At 42.8% G+C, this 22,611-nt stretch overlaps 1 protein-coding gene across 1 annotated transcript in view; it reads left to right on the top strand.

The window, feature by feature from the left end:
- SH3KBP1 (SH3 domain containing kinase binding protein 1) overlaps window positions 1-22,611 on the top strand; it is a 283,844-nt gene that overhangs the window by 242,932 nt on the left and 18,301 nt on the right. The window contains exons 10-13 of the mRNA XM_075263613.1: window positions 7,253-7,304; window positions 9,961-10,044; window positions 10,705-10,867; window positions 14,774-14,859. Of these exons, the coding sequence (XP_075119714.1) occupies window positions 7,253-7,304; window positions 9,961-10,044; window positions 10,705-10,867; window positions 14,774-14,859 (385 nt within the window). The remainder of the gene's footprint in view (window positions 1-7,252; window positions 7,305-9,960; window positions 10,045-10,704; window positions 10,868-14,773; window positions 14,860-22,611) is intronic.

Genomic DNA, 22,611 nt, shown 5'->3' with positions numbered 1-22,611 from the left:
AAGCAAAGTACGTTCATGTAATAAAGCCGAAGGTGCAGAACCAAAGCAGTGAACACACCTTAGGCCACCGGGTCAATTAAACACTGTAACGACAAAAGCCATAAGGCCGGGCCTCCGGTCTAACAGGACCTCTCACCACCAGGATATGATGTCAGCGCCGAGGAGATCGGGGCAACAGGGACAACCAGTCCTCCGCATCCTTGGGAGAATTGAAGAAAAGGGAACGGTCACCATGGATGACACGAAGTCGGGCTGGATAAATCATAGAATACTGTATAGCCTTTTCTCGGAGACGTCTCTTGACCGCCACAAAGGATGCTCGGGTTTTCTGGAGAGCAGCCGAGAAGTCAGGAAACATCGCCACTGTAGCTCCATTGAATTTGATCTCCCCAACCTGACGCGCAGCCCGCAGCGCGGTGTCACGATCCGTACTATTAATCAACCGGGCCAGTAAGGGACGCGGGGGGGCCCCCGGAGGAGGAGGTCTGGCAGGAACTCTGTGGGCTCTTTCAACAGCAAATATGGGAGAAAAATGAGCTTCCGGCAGAATATCACGTAGCCATTTTTCCATGAAGGATCGGGGGTCAGCACCCTCTGCTTTTTCTGGAAGACCCAATATGCGCAAATTGTTGCGTCGCAGCCTATTCTCCAGATCATCCGCCCTCTGAGTCCACAAAGCTGCCGCCCGTTCCAGCTCTTGAATTTTGGCAGGGATGGGTTGAACAGAATCTTCCACCCGAGAAACACGATCCTCCACTTCACCCACTCTATCCCGCAGAGACTGAAAGTCCTGTCGAAGCAGGCCAAGATCAATTTTAACCTCTTCAATTTTACCAGTCAAGGAAGAGGTGCCAGCCTGTATCGCTTCCAGCAACTGTGCAGTCACCTGTTTCAAGGTGGGTTCAGCAGTATCCATAGGCTCAGCCGATGAGGAAGCCGTAGGAGAAGTGGTAGGCGGGGGAGTGGAGGATCTGGTAAAGCTACGTAGGCGATCCGACGTGGAGCTCGACAGCGGGCGACTCATTTTGGAAAGTCCGCCGCCGCCCTTCTTGCGTGCCGTAGAAGTAGGTATGATGGCGGATGGAGAAGGCCCAATCCACAAGGAGCAGCCACAGCAATCACAGGTATGGAGGACAAATATGCAGGGCAACACAGTCCGTAAATATATGATGGAGAGAAAGCTGAGGCAGGATATAACAATTCCTAGGCTGAAGCTGCCAGAAGAATAACTAGGATGTGTTCAGCGCTCACCACACGCCACAGGACCACCACAAGAAGCCAGCTGAGGGAGACCAGACATCCAGGCTGGGGACACTGCTCAATCATACAGAAGAGGAAGCAGGAAATGGCTGCTGTTCAGGCCGAGGGGGGGTAGGAAGGGATCCCAGGCAATCCAGGCCCACACCAGATCTCCACTCACCAGCGTCCAGACCCACAGCAGCAAAGGAGGCACCCAGGATGTATATGGGTCGACTGGGAAAGGTCCGGAGCCCCAATTCCACCATCACCTGGGGCCACAGGCCGGGAGAGTATGCCGCGCTGCCGCTCCACAGACAGGAAGATGGCGGCCGGCTTCACACTGCAGGAGTAGGCCGCAACTACTCTCGGCTCCTCACCGCCTCCAAAACGCCACTACGCGGAAGCCAGCTGCGAGAGGACCCACTCCAGGACCCGGCCCAGTATCACAGGTACCCGGGGCTTCAGATGTGCAGGCTGGGAGTCAGGATTAATAGTGATTCGGCCCGGAGCTCCAGCTACATGCGGCCGACCGCTTCACGCGCAAGCCACGCCCCAGGATCAGTCATTTCTATGTACTTTTGGAAGATCAGAGACAATATTTAGACAGGGTAGGAAATACAGTGGAATTTGGTGTCACTATAGGAAATAAGGCAAATTATAGCCGTAAAATCTAGTGTGAGTGACCTGTAATACCTCTCAACAAAGGAACAGCTCGAGTGATCCCGAGCTGACATAGTAAAACACAGTGATACCCTGCAGCTTGACGTCTGCCTGTCATATTAACAATATAAGCGCAGAAATAGACCTTGCAGACATCGGAAATCGGGAGTTAAATTACCGTAATTATAGAGTTCCTATTTAATTCCACAAGGGCTGAAATTACGCCCACCTACCTGGGCCAGATGAAGTCATCCATTATATCGAGCGAGAGATTTCAGGCTTCATGGTAGAATATGCTGGATGTACGGCTGCAGACCGCAAGTCCTTTATCTTCTATAATTGTACACATTATATTTACCCCCTACCATAAAATGATATACCGCCATTTGTGTGTATGGCACCTGCTAGAGCCCTTGTAGTAGATGCCACTGGTCTGTGTGCCCTGAGAAAGGGGACACAGTGTCTGAAGACAAATCGTGGGTGGATTATTTAGGCAGCTCCTTGGGATAATCCCTTCCCCCCCTTAAAATTATCTTGAGAAAGATCTCATGTTAGATGGCCTAATAGGAACATTGTAGAGATGAGCGAACAGTAAAATGTTCGAGGTTCGATATTCGTTTTGAGTAGCCCCTCAATATTCGACTACTCAAATCGAATATCGAACCCTATTATAGTCTATGGGGGGAAAATGCTCGTTTCAGGGGTAGGCAACATTCGATCAAATTATACTTACCAAGTCCACGAGTGAGGGTCGGGCTGGATCCTCCGAGCAGTCTTCTCCGTGCAGCGTCCCCGCGGCATCTTCCGGCTCTGAATTCACTCTGCCAGGCATCGGGCCTGGGCAGAGCTGACTGCTCATGCCCGCTTGTAGTCGGCTCTGCCCAGGCCCGATGCCTGGCAGAGTGAATTCAGAGCCGGAAGACGCCGCGGGGAAGCTGCACAGAGAAGACTTCTAAAGGTAGGAGAAGAACCAGCGTTGATTGGCTGACTGTATAGCATTCGGCCAATCAATGCTGGTTCTGCATCGAACTTTTCCATTCGAATACTACTCGCTCATCTCTAGAACATTGGCCTAATTTTTCATACTGTAAATAATCGCTATTAATCATAATCAAGCTAGAGTGCCCAATTGATCCCAGTTTTGATTTAGGTGTGTGTGTGTGGGGGGGGGTCAGACAGAGGGCTCCTTTCCTGAGTACACTGGAGTATGGAGTAACCATAAGGCACATTTTTGGTGCCATTTTTGCCACTACGAGTCCAGACCTGAGGTGTAATATGGGGCTTTTACTGAACATAGGGCAGCATATTAAGCTGACGGATCCTCTTTAAACTCGCCTGTCTGGATAAGGCCTAAAAAGTAAAAGTTTTTGTACTGATAAATTATACCCCTTCATTCTGCAGGTTACCTGGGGAGGGAGGGGGGGGGGTTCTTCCAGACTTCTGAGTAAATACTGTAATGACTCCACAGTCGCTGGACTTAATGTCTAATAATACTGCTTATTTTACATGACTTTTAGCTCCATACTGAGCGATTTAGGATGTAATGTTACCACAATGGCTTAATATACTTGTATGCAGAAATATACGATTTTATGGCGATACATTCTGATCTGAATTATACAGAAATTGGGGTCACCCTGAGAAAGGTAAAAAACAATTAAATGATTACACTCGCTGTGAAATAAATGGCGCTGAACCATTCATTCTGCAACCTGCATTTTTAAATCAATTTCCAATGTCAAACGGCGGTACATAGAAAATGATACAAAATAAATATATTTACGTGGAGAGATGTATGCTTGCTTTTCCTAGCGGATTGTGTGAATGTAATTTCCAGGGAAAATGATATGCAATCTAAATAAGCACCTGCGAAGCCCTGTAGGATCTTTCATCAGCAAAGGCATTAGGAAAGTTAAATAGCACATTAGACTATGTTAGTGGCGTCTGAATTCATGTTTATTTAAGGGTTATGGATGTTTTTATGTGAATAATGTTTCCATCTCATAATATTTAAAGGGAAAGGAGAATTAGCAAAATTCTTTGAACTGTCAGGACACGGTCCTAGGTTCGCAGCACAGTGAGGCATTATACCATTATGCTGAATGCATACCCCATCTGTCGCCCATAATTTACGGATAACACAGACGTTTTATTGGCTAGGGCGAGCGCATATTGGTTTCGCATCCAAGAAACAGGAGTTAATAAAGGGAACTCATCACGTAGAGAGTGTCAGATCATATTATAGAGCAAATTGAAATACATATTTGTGGGAATATATTAATTAGAATTTGTGCTTTATACATTTATATCTCTGCACGTTCTAGTCTTAGGATGGGGCTCCACGTGGCGTAAACGCCGCACCGCAGCCTTTTTTTTGGAAATTGCAGCGTGTCCTTGCTGCAAATTTTTTTCCCACAAAGTGGGCATGGGATTCTCATGGATCCCATCCACTTTGCAAGTACTGTAAAATGCCACGGTTTTTCCTGCAGTGTTTCTGCCGTGGGCAAATCGTGGCGTTTCCGGCCCGTGGGGCCCCGACCTTAAAGGGGTTTTTTGATCTCAGGATTTCAGCTGCTCTCCTGTCTCCTCTCTCCTTCACTTTATGGTTTCAGTTTGAGGGCTCAGTTATCTTTGGATTTACATACACACATAACAGAAGCACTGCTTAAGAAACCTCATTTAGCTATAACCAGGAATCACAAACTGAAAGCAGTATGTAGAGAGAGGAGACAGCCAGGAGCTGGGACTCTGACTGTCATCTTCCTAACCGAGAACTGGTCTGTAACCTTTAAACCCTAAGGAGAAAGATTTAGTTATATCGGGCAAACAGAGCAAGATAGATAAAGCAATGTCTTGGGTAAAACACTTCAGGGTAGGTTCACACTTGTGCTAAGCTCTTGCAGGGGAAGGGCCCGAATGATGGAGAGCCAGACCGTTAAAACAGTGGTTCCCCGCAGACCTCCTAGACTATAATGGGTTCTACTGGGTGTCTGTCGCGTTTCCACTGTTTGTATATTGAAATCAGCAGAGAGAAAAGTCCTCCGGGTAGGACTTGTCTTTTTTGGCACTTTCTGCAGCAAAGACTCCGGTTCGGCACTTAGCCATAGTTAGCTTAAGCTACAAGTGTGAATAGGATCCTTAAGATAGGAGTACCCCCTTTGAATTGGTTTTCTGGGTCCCAATAGTCTTTTCCACATACTAGGTTATCAGTATGTGGTGTGTTGGGTCCGGCACCCGGGTCCCACACAGATCAGCTGTTCCTGCACACTCCTGGTACCGGAAGCTAGTGGATGGATGGGGACTGCCCACTGGACTCCTAAGCATAAAAAGAACAGACGTTTCAGTAAATATATGACCAGTTATATTGAATCTTTCTGCTCATCGCCTCCTGTTCTAGAACATTCTGCCTGCAGGCTGTATTTTAAGCATAATGGGTTCCTCTTAATGAAATTCATGGAAAATTAAGAGCTGCTTCATCTGTATGCAGTGGTAAGTCTGTACACTGTGTATGTCTGATACTTAGGGAACAAATGTATATCAGACAGAATACTTTGTTTCTTGCATACAGTAGTATTGAAAATCCTAGTCACCTGTACTTCTCAATGTGGTCATGGGAAATGTCGGCGGAAGTGTGCAGGTATACAGTGTTGGCCAAAAGTATTGGCACCCCTGCAATTCTGTCAGATAATACTCATTTTCTTCAGAAAATGATTGCAATCACAAATTCTTTAGTATTATTATCTTTATTGAATTTGTCTTCAATGGATAACCACAAACAGAATTGTTAAAAAGCCAAATTGGATATAATTACACAGCAAATATAAAAAGGGGGTGGACAAAAGTATTGGCACTGTTTGAAAAATCATGTGATGCTTCTCTAATTTGTGTAATTAGCAGCACCTGTTACTTACCTGAGGCACCTAACAGGTGGTGGCAATAACTAAATCACACTTGCAGCCAGTTGAAATGGATTAAAGTTGACTCAACCTCTGTCCTGTGTCCTTGTGTGTGCCACATTGAGCATGGAAAAAAGAAAGAAGACCAAAGAACTGTCTGAGGACTTGAGAAGCAAAATTGTGAGGAAGCATGAGCAATCTCAAGGCTACAAGTCCATCTCCAAAGACCTGAATGTTCCTGTGTCTACCGTGCGCAGTGTCATCAAGAAGTGTAAAGCCCATGGCACTGTGGCTAACCTCCCTAGATGTGAGCGGAAAAGAAAAATTGACGAGAGATTTCAACACAAGATTGTGCGGATGGTGGATAAAGAACCTCGACTAACATCCAAACAAGTTCAAGCTGCCCTGCAGTCCGAGGGTACAACAGTGTCACCCCGTACTATCCGTAGGCGTCTGAATGAAAAGGGACTGTAGGGTAGGATACCCAGGAAGACCCCACTTCTTACTCAGAGACATAAAAAAGCCAGGCTGGAGTTTGCCAAAACTTACCTGAGAAAGCCAAAAACGTTTTGGAAGAATGTTCTCTGGTCAGATGAGACAAAAGTAGGAAAAGGCCTCAACATAGAGTTTACAGGAAAAAAAAAAAAAGAGGCCTTCAAAGAAAAGAACACGGTCCCTACAGTCAGACATGGCGGAGGTTCCCTGATGTTTTGGGGTTGCTTTGCTGCCTCTGGCACTGGACTGCTTGACCGTGTGCATGGCATTATGAAGTCTGAAGACTACCAACACATTGTGCAGCATAATGTAGGGCCCAGTGTGAGAAAGCTGGGTCTCCCTCAGAGGTCAGGGCTCTTCCAGCAGGACAATGACCCAAAACACACTTCAGGTCAGCACTAGAAAATGGTTTGATAGAAAGCCCTGGAGACTTGTAAAGTGGCAGCAATGAGTCCAGCCCTGAATCCCATAGAACACCTGTGGGGGGGGGGAGGAGAGATCTCTTGATGGCAGTTTGGAGAAGGCCCCCTTCACATCTCAGGGACCTGGAGCAGTTTGCCAAAGAAGAATGGTCTAAAATTCCAGCAGAGCCTTGTAAGAAACTCATTGCTGGTTACCGGAAGTGGTTGTGCGCAGTTATTTTGTCTAAAGGTTGTGCTACCAAGTATTAGGCTGAGGGGGCCAATACTTTTGTCCGGCACATTTTTGGAGTTTTGTGTAAAATGATCAATGATTTGACTTTTTTTCATTCTCTTTTGTGTTTTTTCATTGCAAGCAAAATAAATGAAGATATTACCAAAGAGTTTGTGCTTGCAATCATTTTCTGGAGGAAACTGAGTATTATCTGTCAGAATTGCAGGGGGGCCAATACTTTTGGCCAACACTGTATATATATATTTGGTGACATACACTTAAGCAGTGTTTATTCTAATACGTACCATGTCTCACTTTTTATTTCACAGAGACCTAAGAAACCTCCTCCTCCGTCAGCTCCAGTAGCCAAGCCAGCAACAGGTAACCAGCATAAAATGGTTCACGTTCAGGCTCCATGCACAATACTGTGTGTTTTGTCAGTTTGATCGCCATGTTCTTCACGCCTGGCACACTGACTTATTATATTCTAATGGACCCATACACAGATCCATGCATTATCAGGGGACCATGAGCCCAGAGCAAAACTCAGGACAGGTTGTCGATTTTGGGGCCTGGCTCACTGGGGGAGGTTAATGGGTCTGTGGAGACATGGAGGGCACGTGGATATCATCTATGTGATGCTTTACCTTATTATTAGACATGCCAAGCATAGTAAAGGTTCCTGAAGAAGTAGAAACATTTGCATCTAGTGGTCATCTAGTAGTCTGTACATACATAGTCTTTGGTAGGCATCTTGCCTTCACTCCAAAACTCAATGCACTGATGATAACTGACCGCCATTCAAGGGTGTAACGTAAACGGGTGCAGCGGGTCCAGTCAGACATTCAGGAGAAGGAACCTTAGGGGAGCAATAAGGTGTCTTACCTCAATATGAGGAGACCAATACTATAAACAATACATTACAGTTGGGGGACCGGTAAAAATGAAAAAAATTTTTTACCTCCATGTAAGTGGATTGCCATCTATTTGTATCCATGTTTTGCTTCTGTTAAATGGATGTAAAAAAAAAAAAAAAAAAAAGATTCGTCTGCGGCCTAAACTTGATTCCTCGTATAACTTTCCTGTAATAAATGTATATTGAGGTGCTGACTAACAGGTTAAATGGGATATCAGAGCAAGCAGGAAGAGGTGTCAATACATAGTAAAACGCTCAGAAAATGCTTCACTATTGGTTCACAACTGTGCTTGGGTTTCCATTCTTCAGGTCTGTTTAGGAGCCCAAAAAAACAAAACCCAAGTGGAAACCTGCGGACCCCATATTGAGACTATATAGGGGTCTGCCACGTTTCCGCCCGAAAAATTTGTAGAGAAAAGTCCTGCTTGCAAGTCTTTAGTCTCTGCATTTTTCAGACGTATTCGGGGACTCAATCCCTGAACACAGAGGGAGCAATGGCGTGAATCACGTCTTAGGCCTGGTTTTCATGTATAGGTAATATGAATGGGCAATATGGACCTATTACAGATGAAATTGTATCAGTATGTCATCAATATATTATCCGTATTTCTGATCACAATATGGATACTGAATACTGATAGACTGTCTTAAAGGCAGGAAATTAAACGACATAAGACAGCCATTTAAAAACAAGATTCATTGCATCCTTACTTCAGAAAAGCATGATGTAATTTTAGGACTTCGTTTTAGTGCCAGTTCTACATTTCAGTAACAACCCTCTCTACTTGCTAACAGATTGTACACAAGGGGAAGTAACGCCACTGCAGAATCGGATAACGCCAGGTTCACACCTGCGTTCAGCACTCCGTTCTGTGCTTTCCGTCTTCTGCATGCCAGAAGACGGAAAGCACAGACCGGGTCCGCCGTCAGCGGCGGTGAGTGTTTTATGCTCTCCGCCGCAAAACCGTTTTTTAAAATCCGGACACAGAGTACTGCATGTCTGAATCTGTGTCCGGATTTAAAAACCCGGTTTCACGGCGGAGAGCATAAAACGCTCACCGCCGCTCACAGCCGGACAGCTTTCTCACTCATTCAAATGAATGTGTGAGAAAGAATCCTGCAGGTTTCCATCTCCTGCTCTGTTTTATGCAGGAAACGGAAACCTGCAGAACGGAGAGCACAACGCAGATGTGAACGAGCCCTTACTTACAGGACTTGTTTGTAGTCTGTTACCATAGAAACACATAGGCCTGCATAGCTGCTGTATACACAAAATGGTAGAATTTTTTTTAGGCTTTGTCAAATGTTTCTTTGTATGGTTTGCATGCATCAACGAGTAAGAAAATTTGCTTATAAACATATTACATATTATAATATGTTTACGGTATATATTTAGTTACACCCATTAATGTTGCACGATAATCTTTCATCTGCATCCAAATATCTGTTTATAGGATGATTGAAGACAAATGTTATCTGAGTTAAAAATAGCAGTCATTTCCACAATGACCAGGCGCTGCCGAGGGAAGGGATTTCAGTGGGATATTTACATATTGTACCACTTGCTTTTACCATCGGGCCTAAAAGCCATGTACATCTGTGCATAGAAATAGGTTGCGTGCACAGGGGGCAGCTGTGTAACGGAAAAATCACGACGCTGTAGCTAATTCCGATCACAAGTGAGATAATGAGGTTTTTGCAGAGCCTTTTCTATTCTTGTTTAGAATATCAGGGGAATTGAGCCCAGAATGGAGCCGGATCATGTGATGACCAAGGATGACATTATACTTCTTTATATCTATATGTGGTCGGGGGGTTTGTCAGATGAGATTTATCTCGGACACGTGTAAATTCCCTGAAGAGGTGAGGGGGAACCTATACATCCTGGATTTTCATACATGAATGTTAAGTAGATGGTTCATCGAGCTAGACAAGATAATCTCATTTCCATCAAGGTGTCCTGACTAAGCTTCTTGCAATCTATTGTAGAGCTAGTGTCCCTGGAGTATGCTGCTGCCTCATGGCTGTAATCCCTGTGCTGTGCTCAGAATATTGTATTATATTGCAGGTTAGCGGCTCTGCCCTCTTGTAGATAAGTTGACTTGTTTTTTTTAATCGCAGTGGGTACATCAGACAGAAAACAAGACATTAGGAAGATTCCTCCAGAAAGGCCTGAAACCCTCCCGCACAGACCAGACGAGAAAGGTACGTGCTGTGCGACATTCTGCTGAGATGTATCGTCAGAAAACAACATCTTGTTTGGCAGAATTTTATTACACACCTATTTTGTTCTGTATTCTTGGTTTTTTTTTTTAGATATTTATGTGATATTCTTGAAGCATTCAAGCTTTTTCCCACACACTGGGTTTATATCTACTGTTTTATTCAACTCACTTTTTAGCTTTGCTGTGTAGATTGGGACAAAGTTAACAGAGACACTTCATTATAATTAGAGGGCAGGGGGAGGTTTATGATAGATGACAGCTCTGTTAATTCTCCAAGAGGTGGCACCTGCATTTATTAGACATGAAAGGCATATCCTTTGGATATGACATGTCTTACATGAGAACGCTTGTTTCATTTCATTTACATGAGGTTCACACTAGCGTTCGGGTCCCCCTGGAGGACCCGAAATACATAAACCCTATCCTATCAAAATGCGGTTACACGTGGAAACTCGTGGACCCCATAGACTATAATAGTTCCACCTATACTGAAATTGGCAGAGAGTAAAGTTCTCCTTGCAGGACTTCTCACCTCCGATTTTGAGCCAAATCTGGGAGTGCCCAAATGTTAGTGTGAACTTAGCGTTAATGTGATCAAGTCGATGTCATGTTTTACTAAAACAGAAGTATCTTATTACAGAGAGGCCTGACAGGGATCACAAAGGGGATAGCTCACTGAAGCACTCGGTTCCCGCAATACCTCCAAAGAAGCCCCGTCCACCCAAGACTAGCACTTCTAATAAATCTGGCACACTCCCTCCTCGGAGGCCGGAGAGACCAGCAGGACCCGTAACACATGCACGGTAAGACCCCAACTACTTTCTGACCAACTTGTTTTTTCAGCTCATCCCTAAAATTACAAGTTGACATCCCCTTTAACCAGAAGAGATTACAAATGGATAAGTGTAATGTGTGGTTGTACCGCCATAAATCCTGAGAATTAAGATGCTGCAGCTGATTCATTTTTTTCACTGAAGAACTGACAGGTACTCAGTAGTGCAGGGAACTGCATCCACCCCAATAGGGTATGGCCAGGGTGCTGCATTGGAGGGAAGGACATCAGACACCGATCGATCATAGGGAGTTGTGACTAGAGTTTATCATATTGGAATACCCCTTTAAATTGAGTTGTCCAAGATCATATATTAATAGCCTACTCTTAGAATTGGTCTTTAGTCTCAAATTGATTGGGATCTAAAAGTTCAACTTTATCTTCCATTGTCATATATAAATAAAAAAATATATACATAATCACAATGGGCATCCCCAAGCCCGAAAATGCCAGAACTACTATGATCTAAAAACATTTATCCCATATGGTGAACACCGTAGCGGGAAAAATAAATCTAAATAGCTAAACCACCAGTTTTCTGCCACTTTGCCTTCCAAAATAAATGGAACAAAAAGTGATCAAAACATCATAGATTGCCCAAAATAATATTAGTAAAAACTGCATACCGCCCTACAAAAAATATACCTTACAGAGCTCTGTAAAATGAAATATAAAAAAGTTACAGGTATCAGAATATGGCGACTAAAATATAGATTTTTATTCTTGTAAATATGTTAAAATGTGAAAAAAGGATACATTTGGTATTTTTGTGATTGTGCTGATTGTGCAGATTACAGCCAGCATGTCATTTTTAACGCACACTGAACATAAAATTAATGGGGGTAACATGGTGGCTCAGTGGTTAGCACTGTACCCTTGCAGCACTGGAGTCCTGGGTTCGAATCCTGCCAAGGACAACATCGGCAAGGAGTTTGTATGTTCTCCCTGTGTTTGTATGGATTTCCTCCCATACACCAAAGACATACTGATAGGAAAAAAAAATAAATTAACATATATATAAAAAAGGGCACCATTTTGTTTGTTTTTGTTTTTTTTGCTTTTTTTCCCCAATTCTACTCTATTTTGGAATTATTGTGAGAATATTAAATGGCACCTTTACGAAGTACAACTTGTCCCACAAAAAAATAAGTCCTCATAAGACTCTGTGAACCAAAAATAAATAAGTTATGGCTTTTGGAAGGAGGGAGGGGGGGGGTTTAAAAAAACGAAAAAGCAAAAATGGAAAATCACTGCGTCCTCAAGGGGGATAAACACTTGTTTGTGTTTCTTCCAAGTAAGATGTCCGGTTACAGATATTAGTATATGATCTTAGGCACTCGAGTGTAATGAGGAGTTAATGGGACTCAGAAGTGTTCTTGTTTGTACTGGAGTGAACGTGTAATCCAAGTCCAGTGATAGTCGGGACCTGCTTAGGTGACATAGAGGTGACTCCTGTGGCAGCTCCGCAATCTGAGCATGATATACTAATAGAGGAGTTATATTTATCATCATGTGCTGGCTCAGCGTAGGACAGTCAAGCTGTGTTATTAATTACTGTTCACACTGCAACGTACAGCAAAGCGTCCTTCCTGTCATTGTGACAGTATAGAATCAAGTAAATACATTATAGAGTTCATCGGCACTACTGGAGGTCATCACAGTCCTGGTATGTTTGGACCATATTCACATTTCCTCCATTTACATAGTGCACTGTCTGCACTTTTCACAGATAGCCTACATATCCATTCATTTCAATGTATTTATTCAGACATCTGTTTTTTTACAGATCGTGTAGCCAAGAAAATAGAGAAAGGCGTGCTCGTATGATTTTAAGTGGTGCGGATAGATCGTAGATGCATTAAATCATTGCAGCTATATGGGCCTGGGAAAATAATGGAACCCAGAAGAACCCAGAGACATTGAAAATAGAGAAAATGATTGTTATTTTTATGGAATGGCTGTGTTGGAAAAAAATGAATCAATCACAGGCAGCGCAATAAATGTATTGCTGACAGACTCCCTTAAAGGGAGTCTATCATAAGTAAATTAGTTATAAACCTAATTTCAGTACCGTGTAGAGGGGATTCTCTCGTTTCCAAATATACATTTGGAATCCTATTTTCATGTAAGTCAATATTTAATTCCTTTGTAAATGAGAAACTTTCTTGTTTCGGGAGGTGTCTAAGGGGGAGTTCACACTACCGTTACTAATGTCCATTGCTGTCTTCTGTCATAGGATGACAGCAATGGCCTTCAGAATGGTCACAGACTGATTCTGTGACCGGTTCCATTGACACTAATGTAAACAACATGACTTGAGACATTAGTATCAATGGGTACGGACACAGAATCTGTCTGCGACCATTCTCTGTGGCAGTTTAATGTCCGGTACTGGCATCCCATGATGGAAGACAGCAACGGACATTAGTAACAGTAGCTTGCCTAGGTTTTGTTCCCAGCTCTAGATTTCTGACAAAGCACTTTACCCACATTTGCAAGAGAATAAAATGTTGATTTACATGAAAATGAGTCTCCAAAGCTGAACAACTGAGGTATATTTAATAATAATACATTTTATTTATATAGCGCCAACATATTCCGCAGCGCTGTACAATTTATAGGGTTCAGATACAGACATACATAACAAAGAACGTCATTTCACACAATGGGACTGAGGGCCCTGCTCAAAAGAGCTTACAATCTATGAGGTAGAGAGGGTGACACAAGAGGTAGCAGGGGCGGCATTGCTTATACAGTGTTCAGACAATTTTGTGCATTAGGAATTGTGATAGGCTTGTCTGAAAAGATGCGTCTTTAGTTTGCGTTTGAAACTGTAGAAGTTGGGAGTTAATCTGATTGTCCGGGGTAGAGCATTCCAGAGAAGTGGTGCAGCTCGGGAGAAGTCTTGTATACGAGCATGGGAGGTTCTGATAATAGAGGATGTAAGTGTTAGGTCATTGAGTGAGCGGAGAGCACGGGTTGGGCGGTAGACAGAGATGAGGGAAGAAATGTAGGGAGGTGCGGCATTATGGAGAGCCTTGTGGATGAGAGTAATAACTTTATATTTTATTCTATAATGAATAGGCAGCCAATGTAGCGATTGGCACAGACCGGAGGCATCGCTGTAGCGTCTAGCCTGATAGATGAGCCTGGCCGCTGCATTCAGAATAGATTGTAGAGGAGAGAGTTTAGTGAGGGGAAGACCGATTAGTAAGGAATTACAGTAGTCAAGGCGAGAATGAATCAGAGAGACAATAAGTGTCTTTAGTGTATCTCTGGTAAGGAAAGGGCGTATTCTGGAGATGTTTTTGAGGTGGAGGTGACATGAACGTGCGAGTGATTCAATATGAGGGGTGAAGGAAAGGTCTGCGTCAAATATGACCCCAAGGCAGCGGGCATGCTGCCTAGGAGTTATAGTAAGGCCTGAGACTGCAATGGATATATCAGGGACAGATCTGTTAGATGGTGGAAACAGTAGTAGTTCAGTCTTAGAGAGATTTAGTTTCAGATAGAGCGAGGACATGATATTAGAGACAGCAGAGAGACAGTCACTGGTGTTCTGAATGAGTGCAGGGGTGATGTTATGATATTTGGAAACTGTAGAATCTCCTCTACGTGGAACCGGGATTAGTTTTATAACCACTTTACTTATGACAGAGGCTCCAAAGCTGAATTACAGGCAGAAGGTAATGTAAGGCTTGGAACCAATGTACTGCTGACAGACTCCCTTTAAAGAATATGCCAATGATCAGCATACAGCTTGTTAACATGATAGAAATGTTCTTTTACCAGATTTGGAGATGTCATTGGTTACTTTGAGACATGTGTAGACATGCTTATAATCTGGTTTGATGTCTTTGCCTGTCTTGACAAATAGGAGTGACAGTCCGAAGGCAGAGGTGGGAATCAGCACGGTATCCAGCACGCCTGACAGAGACTCCTCAGATAAAAGCAATGACATTGGTAAGTCCGAGATGTATTACTGCCAGGTTATAAATATCCCGAGAGCTCCTGCTCACCCATACACACTGACAGATTCATGCACCTCCTAAATACCAGCCTACTCCATTGCATAGAATAAACCCCTGCCGTGCCAGAAGCGGGTCATATAAAGCCCTAGACTGGTAAATCTGGGGAATCCTAGTAAGCACAACACAGGCTGCACAATCCTGCGGTAACACTACACAATAGATGTCTGCGGCAGTACGGCCATATACAGCGGGATTCCAAGGGAGACCCTCAGACCAGAGGAGCGGAAGCCTAATATATCAAGAGGACTGGATAGGAAGCTTTATCATTATTATAGGATTGCACTGAAATCTGCCAAACTGTGTTCCTTCCGTCTATGTGGATATTAATTAATGTTATTCCTATACGATCATAGAGTGAAGTGAGGCTGTGTTCACACTACCATTGTGGATTCCGTTATATACAGAAACCATAACACAACGTTGGATCCCTCGTATGACTAACACCAATGGTGCCCAGTGGATCCATCCGCTAATAATAGGACCTATCGTGGTTATGTGTTTGGGAAAAGAAGCACATTCTGTCAAATTTCATGGAAATTCCTATTGAGGCTCTATAGTAGTGTGAACACAACCTAAACAACATATCACCATTACAAGGGGATGAAAACAGTAGCCCATACTGTATGTATTCATAGTTAGGCAGTGCAAACCTAGACAGTCTGAGAATGCTCCAGATTTATCACAGTGGCTGATGCTGGATGATATATCTGGCATATCTTTACATTGTCTTGAGTAAGTTTATACCATCTATTAGTAGCTTTACATTGTTTCAGAATTTTGTTGCATTTATGTCACACTTTGTTACATCTTACAAAGTATTCCCATCTGTAAGGATCATACTCAGACTTGTGGCTTAAAGGGGTTTTCCAGGCAAAAAATAAATTTTTCCAAAAAGGCCAGTGAGTGCTATTAATGGGTTAATAAGTCGAACCAAATACCTTTAGCAGTGTTTTGAGTGATTTCTGGATTTCTCTGGGAGCTCCTGGTATGTTCTGCATTTGTTTACATGGGTTGCATCCTGTGTTTTACTACAACTACCATGATGCATTGCTCTTCACTCAGAGCTGACTCACACTACCCCCTCACTCGTTCCCCCCCTCGCTCTCTCACTCCTCCCCCCAAAACCATCATACCATCTTGGCAGAGGAGATCACTTCTTTCTGTGGGGCTGGCCAGCATCCCAGAAGGAAGGGATCTCCTGTACCCAGAAGATACAGACAAGAAGACAGGTAAGTATGATGCGGTGGGTATGGGGTTAGTATTGTTGACTGGGGTGGTCACATGACCGCCCTGGTGATCTAGATTAATATAGATTTTTTTTTTCTTTTTGTAAAGTAAGTTAGAAAGTAGGTGTAGAAATCGGATTTTATCCTGCACAACCCCTTTAAGCTAAATGGAATACTTTACCCAATTCATTGCCTTATCTATCTCGCTCTGTCTGTCAGATATGGCTGACTCCCTGTATTATCTATGTATCATGTTAAATGCAATTGCATCCTATTTCTTCCACAAATTTTTCTTGCAATGTAAAGTTTTCTGGGTACCCAGGGCTTTCATGCTGATATATAGCATAGCCTCTGCAAAAATGTAGGTTGCTGTGCTCGGTATGTAATGAAGAGGACGCAGCACTCATGCGAACGCCGCAGCCTTTTCAAATATGTGGTCGGAGGGAGGACCAGTTGTCAATCCTCTGCCCTATTCCATTTAGCAAAAAAAGTATCAATTTTGTTTTCTTTTACAAAAACACATGCAAACTGATGCAAATGGTTCAACAGATAACAAAAAAAAAATAGCCTGATTCCCTGCCTGGAACAAAAGACGTGGTGTGAATGCAGCCCTAGTCCCTGAACCCTACAAGTTGTTTCTGTGAAGTCTCTTTTTATATGATTTTTGTCCAGTACTCGAAGGGACGTCAGTAGAAAAGCTGTCAGTAAATTGCTCTGATATGAGAACATAATCTGACGTTTTGGCCAATTGATGTCCCTGTAATGTCATACTTAACATTCTGGACACAGATATTCACGTAGTCGTACTCCATTTATGGCCTTGGATGAGATATATGACATTCTATTTCAGATAAAATATTTCCAGGACCATCTTTTAGCAGCGTTTCTACATTTAGTCTTGGAGGTGACATCATTTTTGAACAAGTGCCAGATATTACTGTGGAAGTGGAACTGTCTCGTATCTTAAAAAAATATCAATTTCTTATCTGACGACTGTTTTCTTGGGATCCAGAAGTGGATGTATAGGGTTGAGGTGTTATTCGGAGGTATACAGGGCTGACTACTGCACATGTTATTGGTGTGACTACTGCGGATTACAGAACAATAGGACTGCGTTCATACTGAAGGTCCAGGTTAAACAATGCATTTGGATTCTTTAAGCTTATACGTATTCTACCTGTTCCACTTATATTCCATCCACTATGTGACTGCATATGTAGAAAAGGGACAGACGAGCACAATGAGGAGAAAACTACATTGTCTATGCCCAAGCAGTTTGGTGGATAAAGGTGCTGTTTGCTTTCAAAATTGTGCAATAGACCCTTGAAGAGGTTTTCTTGACTAAAGATGTTGATGACCTATCCTAAGCATAGGCCTTCAATATTAGATCAGAGGGGTTTGACACCCTGTACACCCACTGATCAGCAATTTTCATCAGCTGATACACAGAAAATGAATCAGGAAGCAGACAGCGCTATTCTATGTGTAGTGGCTGAGCTGAGTTACTGCAGATCTGCTCCGGTTCAAGTGAATGGGAACTCATCTGCAGTACCTGGTCCGGCCACTATACAGAGAACAGCGCTGTCTGCTTCCTGGTTCATTCTCTGTGTATCAGCAACTGAGAACAGCTGTTCGGTGGGGGTGCCAGGGGGCAGACCCCATCGATCCAATATTGATGACCCATACATAAGATAGGACATCAATGATTTTAGCTCTGACAACTATAGTCACATTTTCCAGCACACTGTGCATGGATCTGTATCTTTAATGCAATTTTTGGCCTTGGTGACTGCCCAATAGTGGCAAAACGTTGCAGTTATTGCAAAGTCACTGCAGAACCGTTTCTGCAGTGAACAAAATGCATCATGTGAATGTGCCCTTAGGGAATTATTCCAGAATTAGTCATTATGTCTATGAAAACATTACAGCAGCCTCTCTGATCCCCTCATTGACATAATATGTGGAATTTGCAGTTCTCTGCTTTTATGTTGCTACAGTATATTAGTAGGAATTAGTAATAATCCAATTTCCTGAGCTTTACATTTCGGTAATATTGCAGACATGTGCGGCTGTAGTTATGATGTAATATGTGTCAGGTATAATTGAGAGGTCGCTAATCTGCTGAGTCTCCGGGGTGGCGGGCACAGGGGCTGTTCTCTGGTCCGTGACTGACACTTTGCTAGTAAGGCAGGGTCTCTGGTAAACACATCATGTCAGATTTACCATGTGTCACTTCTCCAATGTCATCTGCTGCAGTCACTCAGTAACAGCTACTTTGTTACTCTGGAGCTACGAGCAGCGAGAGACCAAATCCTTCTTTCTCATCTGCCCGGTAAGGCTTTTATTGCATTGCAAAGACAGTAAATCTCCCCATAACTATGTTTTAGTATCCTAACCTGCTAATCTGAGGGAATCCATCCTATTATATGTAGGGTGCTATCCAGTCTGCCCTTGTAGGGCGGTAATCACATATGCAGTTATTGTAGCAGCTTTGATAGTTTTTCTGTTCAAAGAAAGGAGCCGATTAAAGGGGCCCTATCATTGGGAAAAGTCATTTTTAACTAATCACATCCTTGCATAGGCTTTAGAAATGCTACTTCACACCTACCTATAGTATATAGATTGCCTCAGTGGTTTCTGAATAAGTCCGTTTTTATTCATATGCTAATGAGCTTCCAGCCAGCACAGGAAGTTCCCAGCAGCACTGGTCCCTGCTGTTATCTCCTATGTGTGTGCAAACAGGTAGCTGAGTCATCATCATTATCAGCAGCCTGTGCTGTATACACCCATAGGAAACAATAGCAAAGAGGGTGCACGATGAGACTTCCGGGGTGCACCGAGAGGCTAATTAGCATATGAATAAGAACGGGCTCATTCAAAAACCACTGAGGTGATTTACATACAAAAGGTAGGTGTGGAATAGACTTTCTAAAGACTATGCAAGGATGTGCTTATCTAAAAATGACTTTTCCCAATGACAGAGCCCCTTTAAAAATATAAGGAACACTGTATGTCTTATTGCTGGATCCACTTCTGTCTTGGCTCAAAGGGTACTCAAAAGAGGATCTGAAGGGGGTTATCCACATTCTAATATTGGTAGCCTATCCTGAGAACAGGTCATCAGCATTAGATCTGTGAGGATACAACACCCAGGACCTTCACAGATCAGCTGCTCCAGGACAGCGTCGCTCCCGATAATGTTTACATGTCAGTACTTGCTCCCTGTACAAACCATAGCTGTGTCTTTAGATATTGCAGTGATGCCCTATTAAAAATCTATGGGGCAGGACTACACTACCTAAAGCCAACGATACATGTTGTAGCCCGGCTCCCAGAATGTAAACATTAACAGCCGTGCTGTCCCTGAACAGCTGATCTGCGGGGGTCCCAGGTGTCGGACCCTAACACACTCGAATGATAGGCCAAAAATGTTAGGAAAAGATTAATCCCTTTAAACTGCATGTGTGAATCCAGCCTTAAGGTTATAACTTTCTTAGCGGTATGCCGCTGGTTTCTATAGAGAGAGTAAACAGAGTACATTGTGTATGTGTGAGAACTGTCGGTCTATCCCTGCGGATTAGTGAGGAGGAGATTCCTAAGGATGGAGGGAGGAAACAGAAGGGATAGTAGTACCTTGTGGTCTCCTTCCAGTGACATATTTCATACAATGTTGTGATTCCTATGATGAGCACTTTCTATGTTTCTGCATTGAATTATCACCTATACACTAACAGCCAGTATATAGATGCTTATGGGATAGAAGGAGAAGGAGGGTCTGCAGTAAGTATTACCCTCACACCCTTATATTTGGCTGCTACACTTATGAAGAATGTGAATGACTTGTAACACCAGATTATCATTGATTTATATAGAAAAAGTTAAAGGAAGGTCTTTACCTGAAAATGACTTATTATTTTTAAACAAAGTTTTTATGTTAAACACATTTTTAAAGAATTTCTATATTACATGTCACTATGTATAGCTCAAAAAAGTATATCTAAACAAGAAGTATTCCTGCAATTTTAACTCTGGCCGACATGCCTAAGAATAGACTGACACATGCCAGTTCTGTGGGATTTTATTTACAGCACTCACCTTGTTTACAGACAGGATTATAATAGAAAATAACACCAATGCACCCACCATTACATCCACTATTGGGAATAGAGGACATCACACTTACTACTCCCCCTTCCTGCCCAGTGCAGGACCAACAAACTCTCCCATAGACCCTATTGAGTTGGCTAAAGCTATTGCTGCCTATACCTACTATAAATCATGTAATATTCATGTTTTGTTCATAGAATGCCAATATATCTGCGCCCGCCCCCATAATAGAATCAAAAAACTTCCATCACATTTATTGTTCATTGCTCTCATCCTATGACGGTTGGGAGCAATTAAGATTTATAATGGTAGTGTGAACATTCCCTTATCCCTGTCCCTGCAATAAAAATATTTACACCCTCACCGAACCAAATATGTGTATTGGGGGTTGGGATGGGCTGCAGCACATTTGCACCATCACTGCAGGTCTCCCACAAGTTTCAGCCTTTGCGTTGTAGCAATATTGGACATGTTGTAGCTTTAAGACCGTTTGTACTTTGGGTATAGTCACAGCATGTGGATAAGGTTTGGGTAGCTTTCATCTACTATTTTACCAAAATAAAGTACATTGCAGCAGATGAGACATCAATAAGTATATGATGGCCACCAGATGCAAAATGGCCCCTGGGTCACCCGCCTAAGCCCTGAGTGCCATAGTTCCTCCTGATCCCAACACCAACAACAGTGGTAAAAGGTTCCTAAACATAGAGCGTAAAGAGGACAATGTAGAGGTACGCCATGATCTTATCAGCTTACAGTACAATGTATCATTGGTCTGGTCCTTTAGTGATGCTCATATTCTCTGTTTAGTCTCTTCTGACTTTAGCCTGTACCACCACCTACATTTGAGAACCCTTAGCTATATTGTATTTGCTTCCTTCCATCACTTAATATATATCGGTACATTTATATTATTGCTATTTGGCATCTTTTAAACACTTATTCATCTTGGTTGTGTGGCCACCTATTGATTTGAATGGCCAGCATGTAATACTAAATTTCACCTGTAGTGGCCACTGCTGGGAAACTGTATGAGCAAGCACAACTTCCTGTAGCGATCTCAGTCGATCGGGTCTTTTAAGATCATAACCCGCATCGATCGGCGGATCACTGGGGCAGCTTTGTTGTATAATATATATAATAATATATATAATATTGTTGTATAAAGGGCTTGCCATGATGAGATGGGCCTAGTGATAGGAAGTCTTGGACAATACCCGCTGATCTCCGCTTCATCTCCAAATCCAATTCTATAGACAATTTAGTTAAGACTTAATTCCAGGTTTTTGCTCTTTCGATGCAGGTCAGACAATAGCGGTTCTATAGACGATGTATTTATGCACAGCGCACTACAAAACACAGACGGCAGTCAGATGCAGACTTTAATGCAGAGCGGTTTTGTTTTATCCACTGTCATTATTTCTCATTTTCCTTTTTCTCTTCTGTCATGTTTTATTCATGTGGGAGTCGGGCGGCGCAGTCAGTTTATGCAGTTGTCTAAATGAACACTGATGCTCGTCTTTAGGGATTTGTATTGAAGCTGATGGATTCTCCCCTCTGGATCCAGCTGTGGAAATATATCATTTGACTTGCATAGAAGCATTTAGTGTACTATAGAAAGATATTGACCATCTATACTTAGAGCTTGGAGTGTTAGAAGATAAAACGCTCTTCATTACGGAGCAGCGCTCATCTCATGAATGATATATGAACCACATTGACACTTTATTACCGCCATCACCTTTTATCTTTAATGGTTCTACAACAATATAATTGTCATTGAAGATAAAGTCCATCTGTATCAGACTACTTTTACTTTACCTAATGCAGAACAGTCAGCGACTACATAGAAAAGTGCAATGAGTGGGGGTCTTAATCAGAGCAGAACAAAGCCATCAGATCCTTTATCTTAGCATTGAGACATAACAAACAAGTCACATCTTTACAATTTTATCTGGAAATTCTGTGATTTTTCAATGGTTGGGATATTTCATATACTATAAAGACGGATCTAGTGAGGGTAAAAATGACCGCTATATCATGCACTGCGGGGTATGTAGAATTACTGCTCACACCAGTATAAGCAATACATATATCAAAAGAGAAGATGGCCTACCCCATAGTAACAGGAAAACATTAAGGGAGATGAACATTGTCCACCATAACATGTTGATCGACGCTTGTCTTATGGGTACATCACATTACAACGACAGTCGCCATTCTTCCTCCTCCATTCAGTTGTATTGGTATCGGCAGCACGTTCCTATTCACACAGGGAAATGGGCAGCCAAAAATCTGCATTTTTGTGCTGAATAAAACATGGAAGCGTTCACTTGTTTGTCAGCTGATCG

This window comes from Leptodactylus fuscus, chromosome 2 (genome assembly GCF_031893055.1).
Source record: "Leptodactylus fuscus isolate aLepFus1 chromosome 2, aLepFus1.hap2, whole genome shotgun sequence".
Taxonomy (NCBI): Eukaryota; Metazoa; Chordata; class Amphibia; order Anura; family Leptodactylidae; genus Leptodactylus; species Leptodactylus fuscus.
This window is presented reverse-complemented; position numbering and strand designations above follow the sequence as displayed.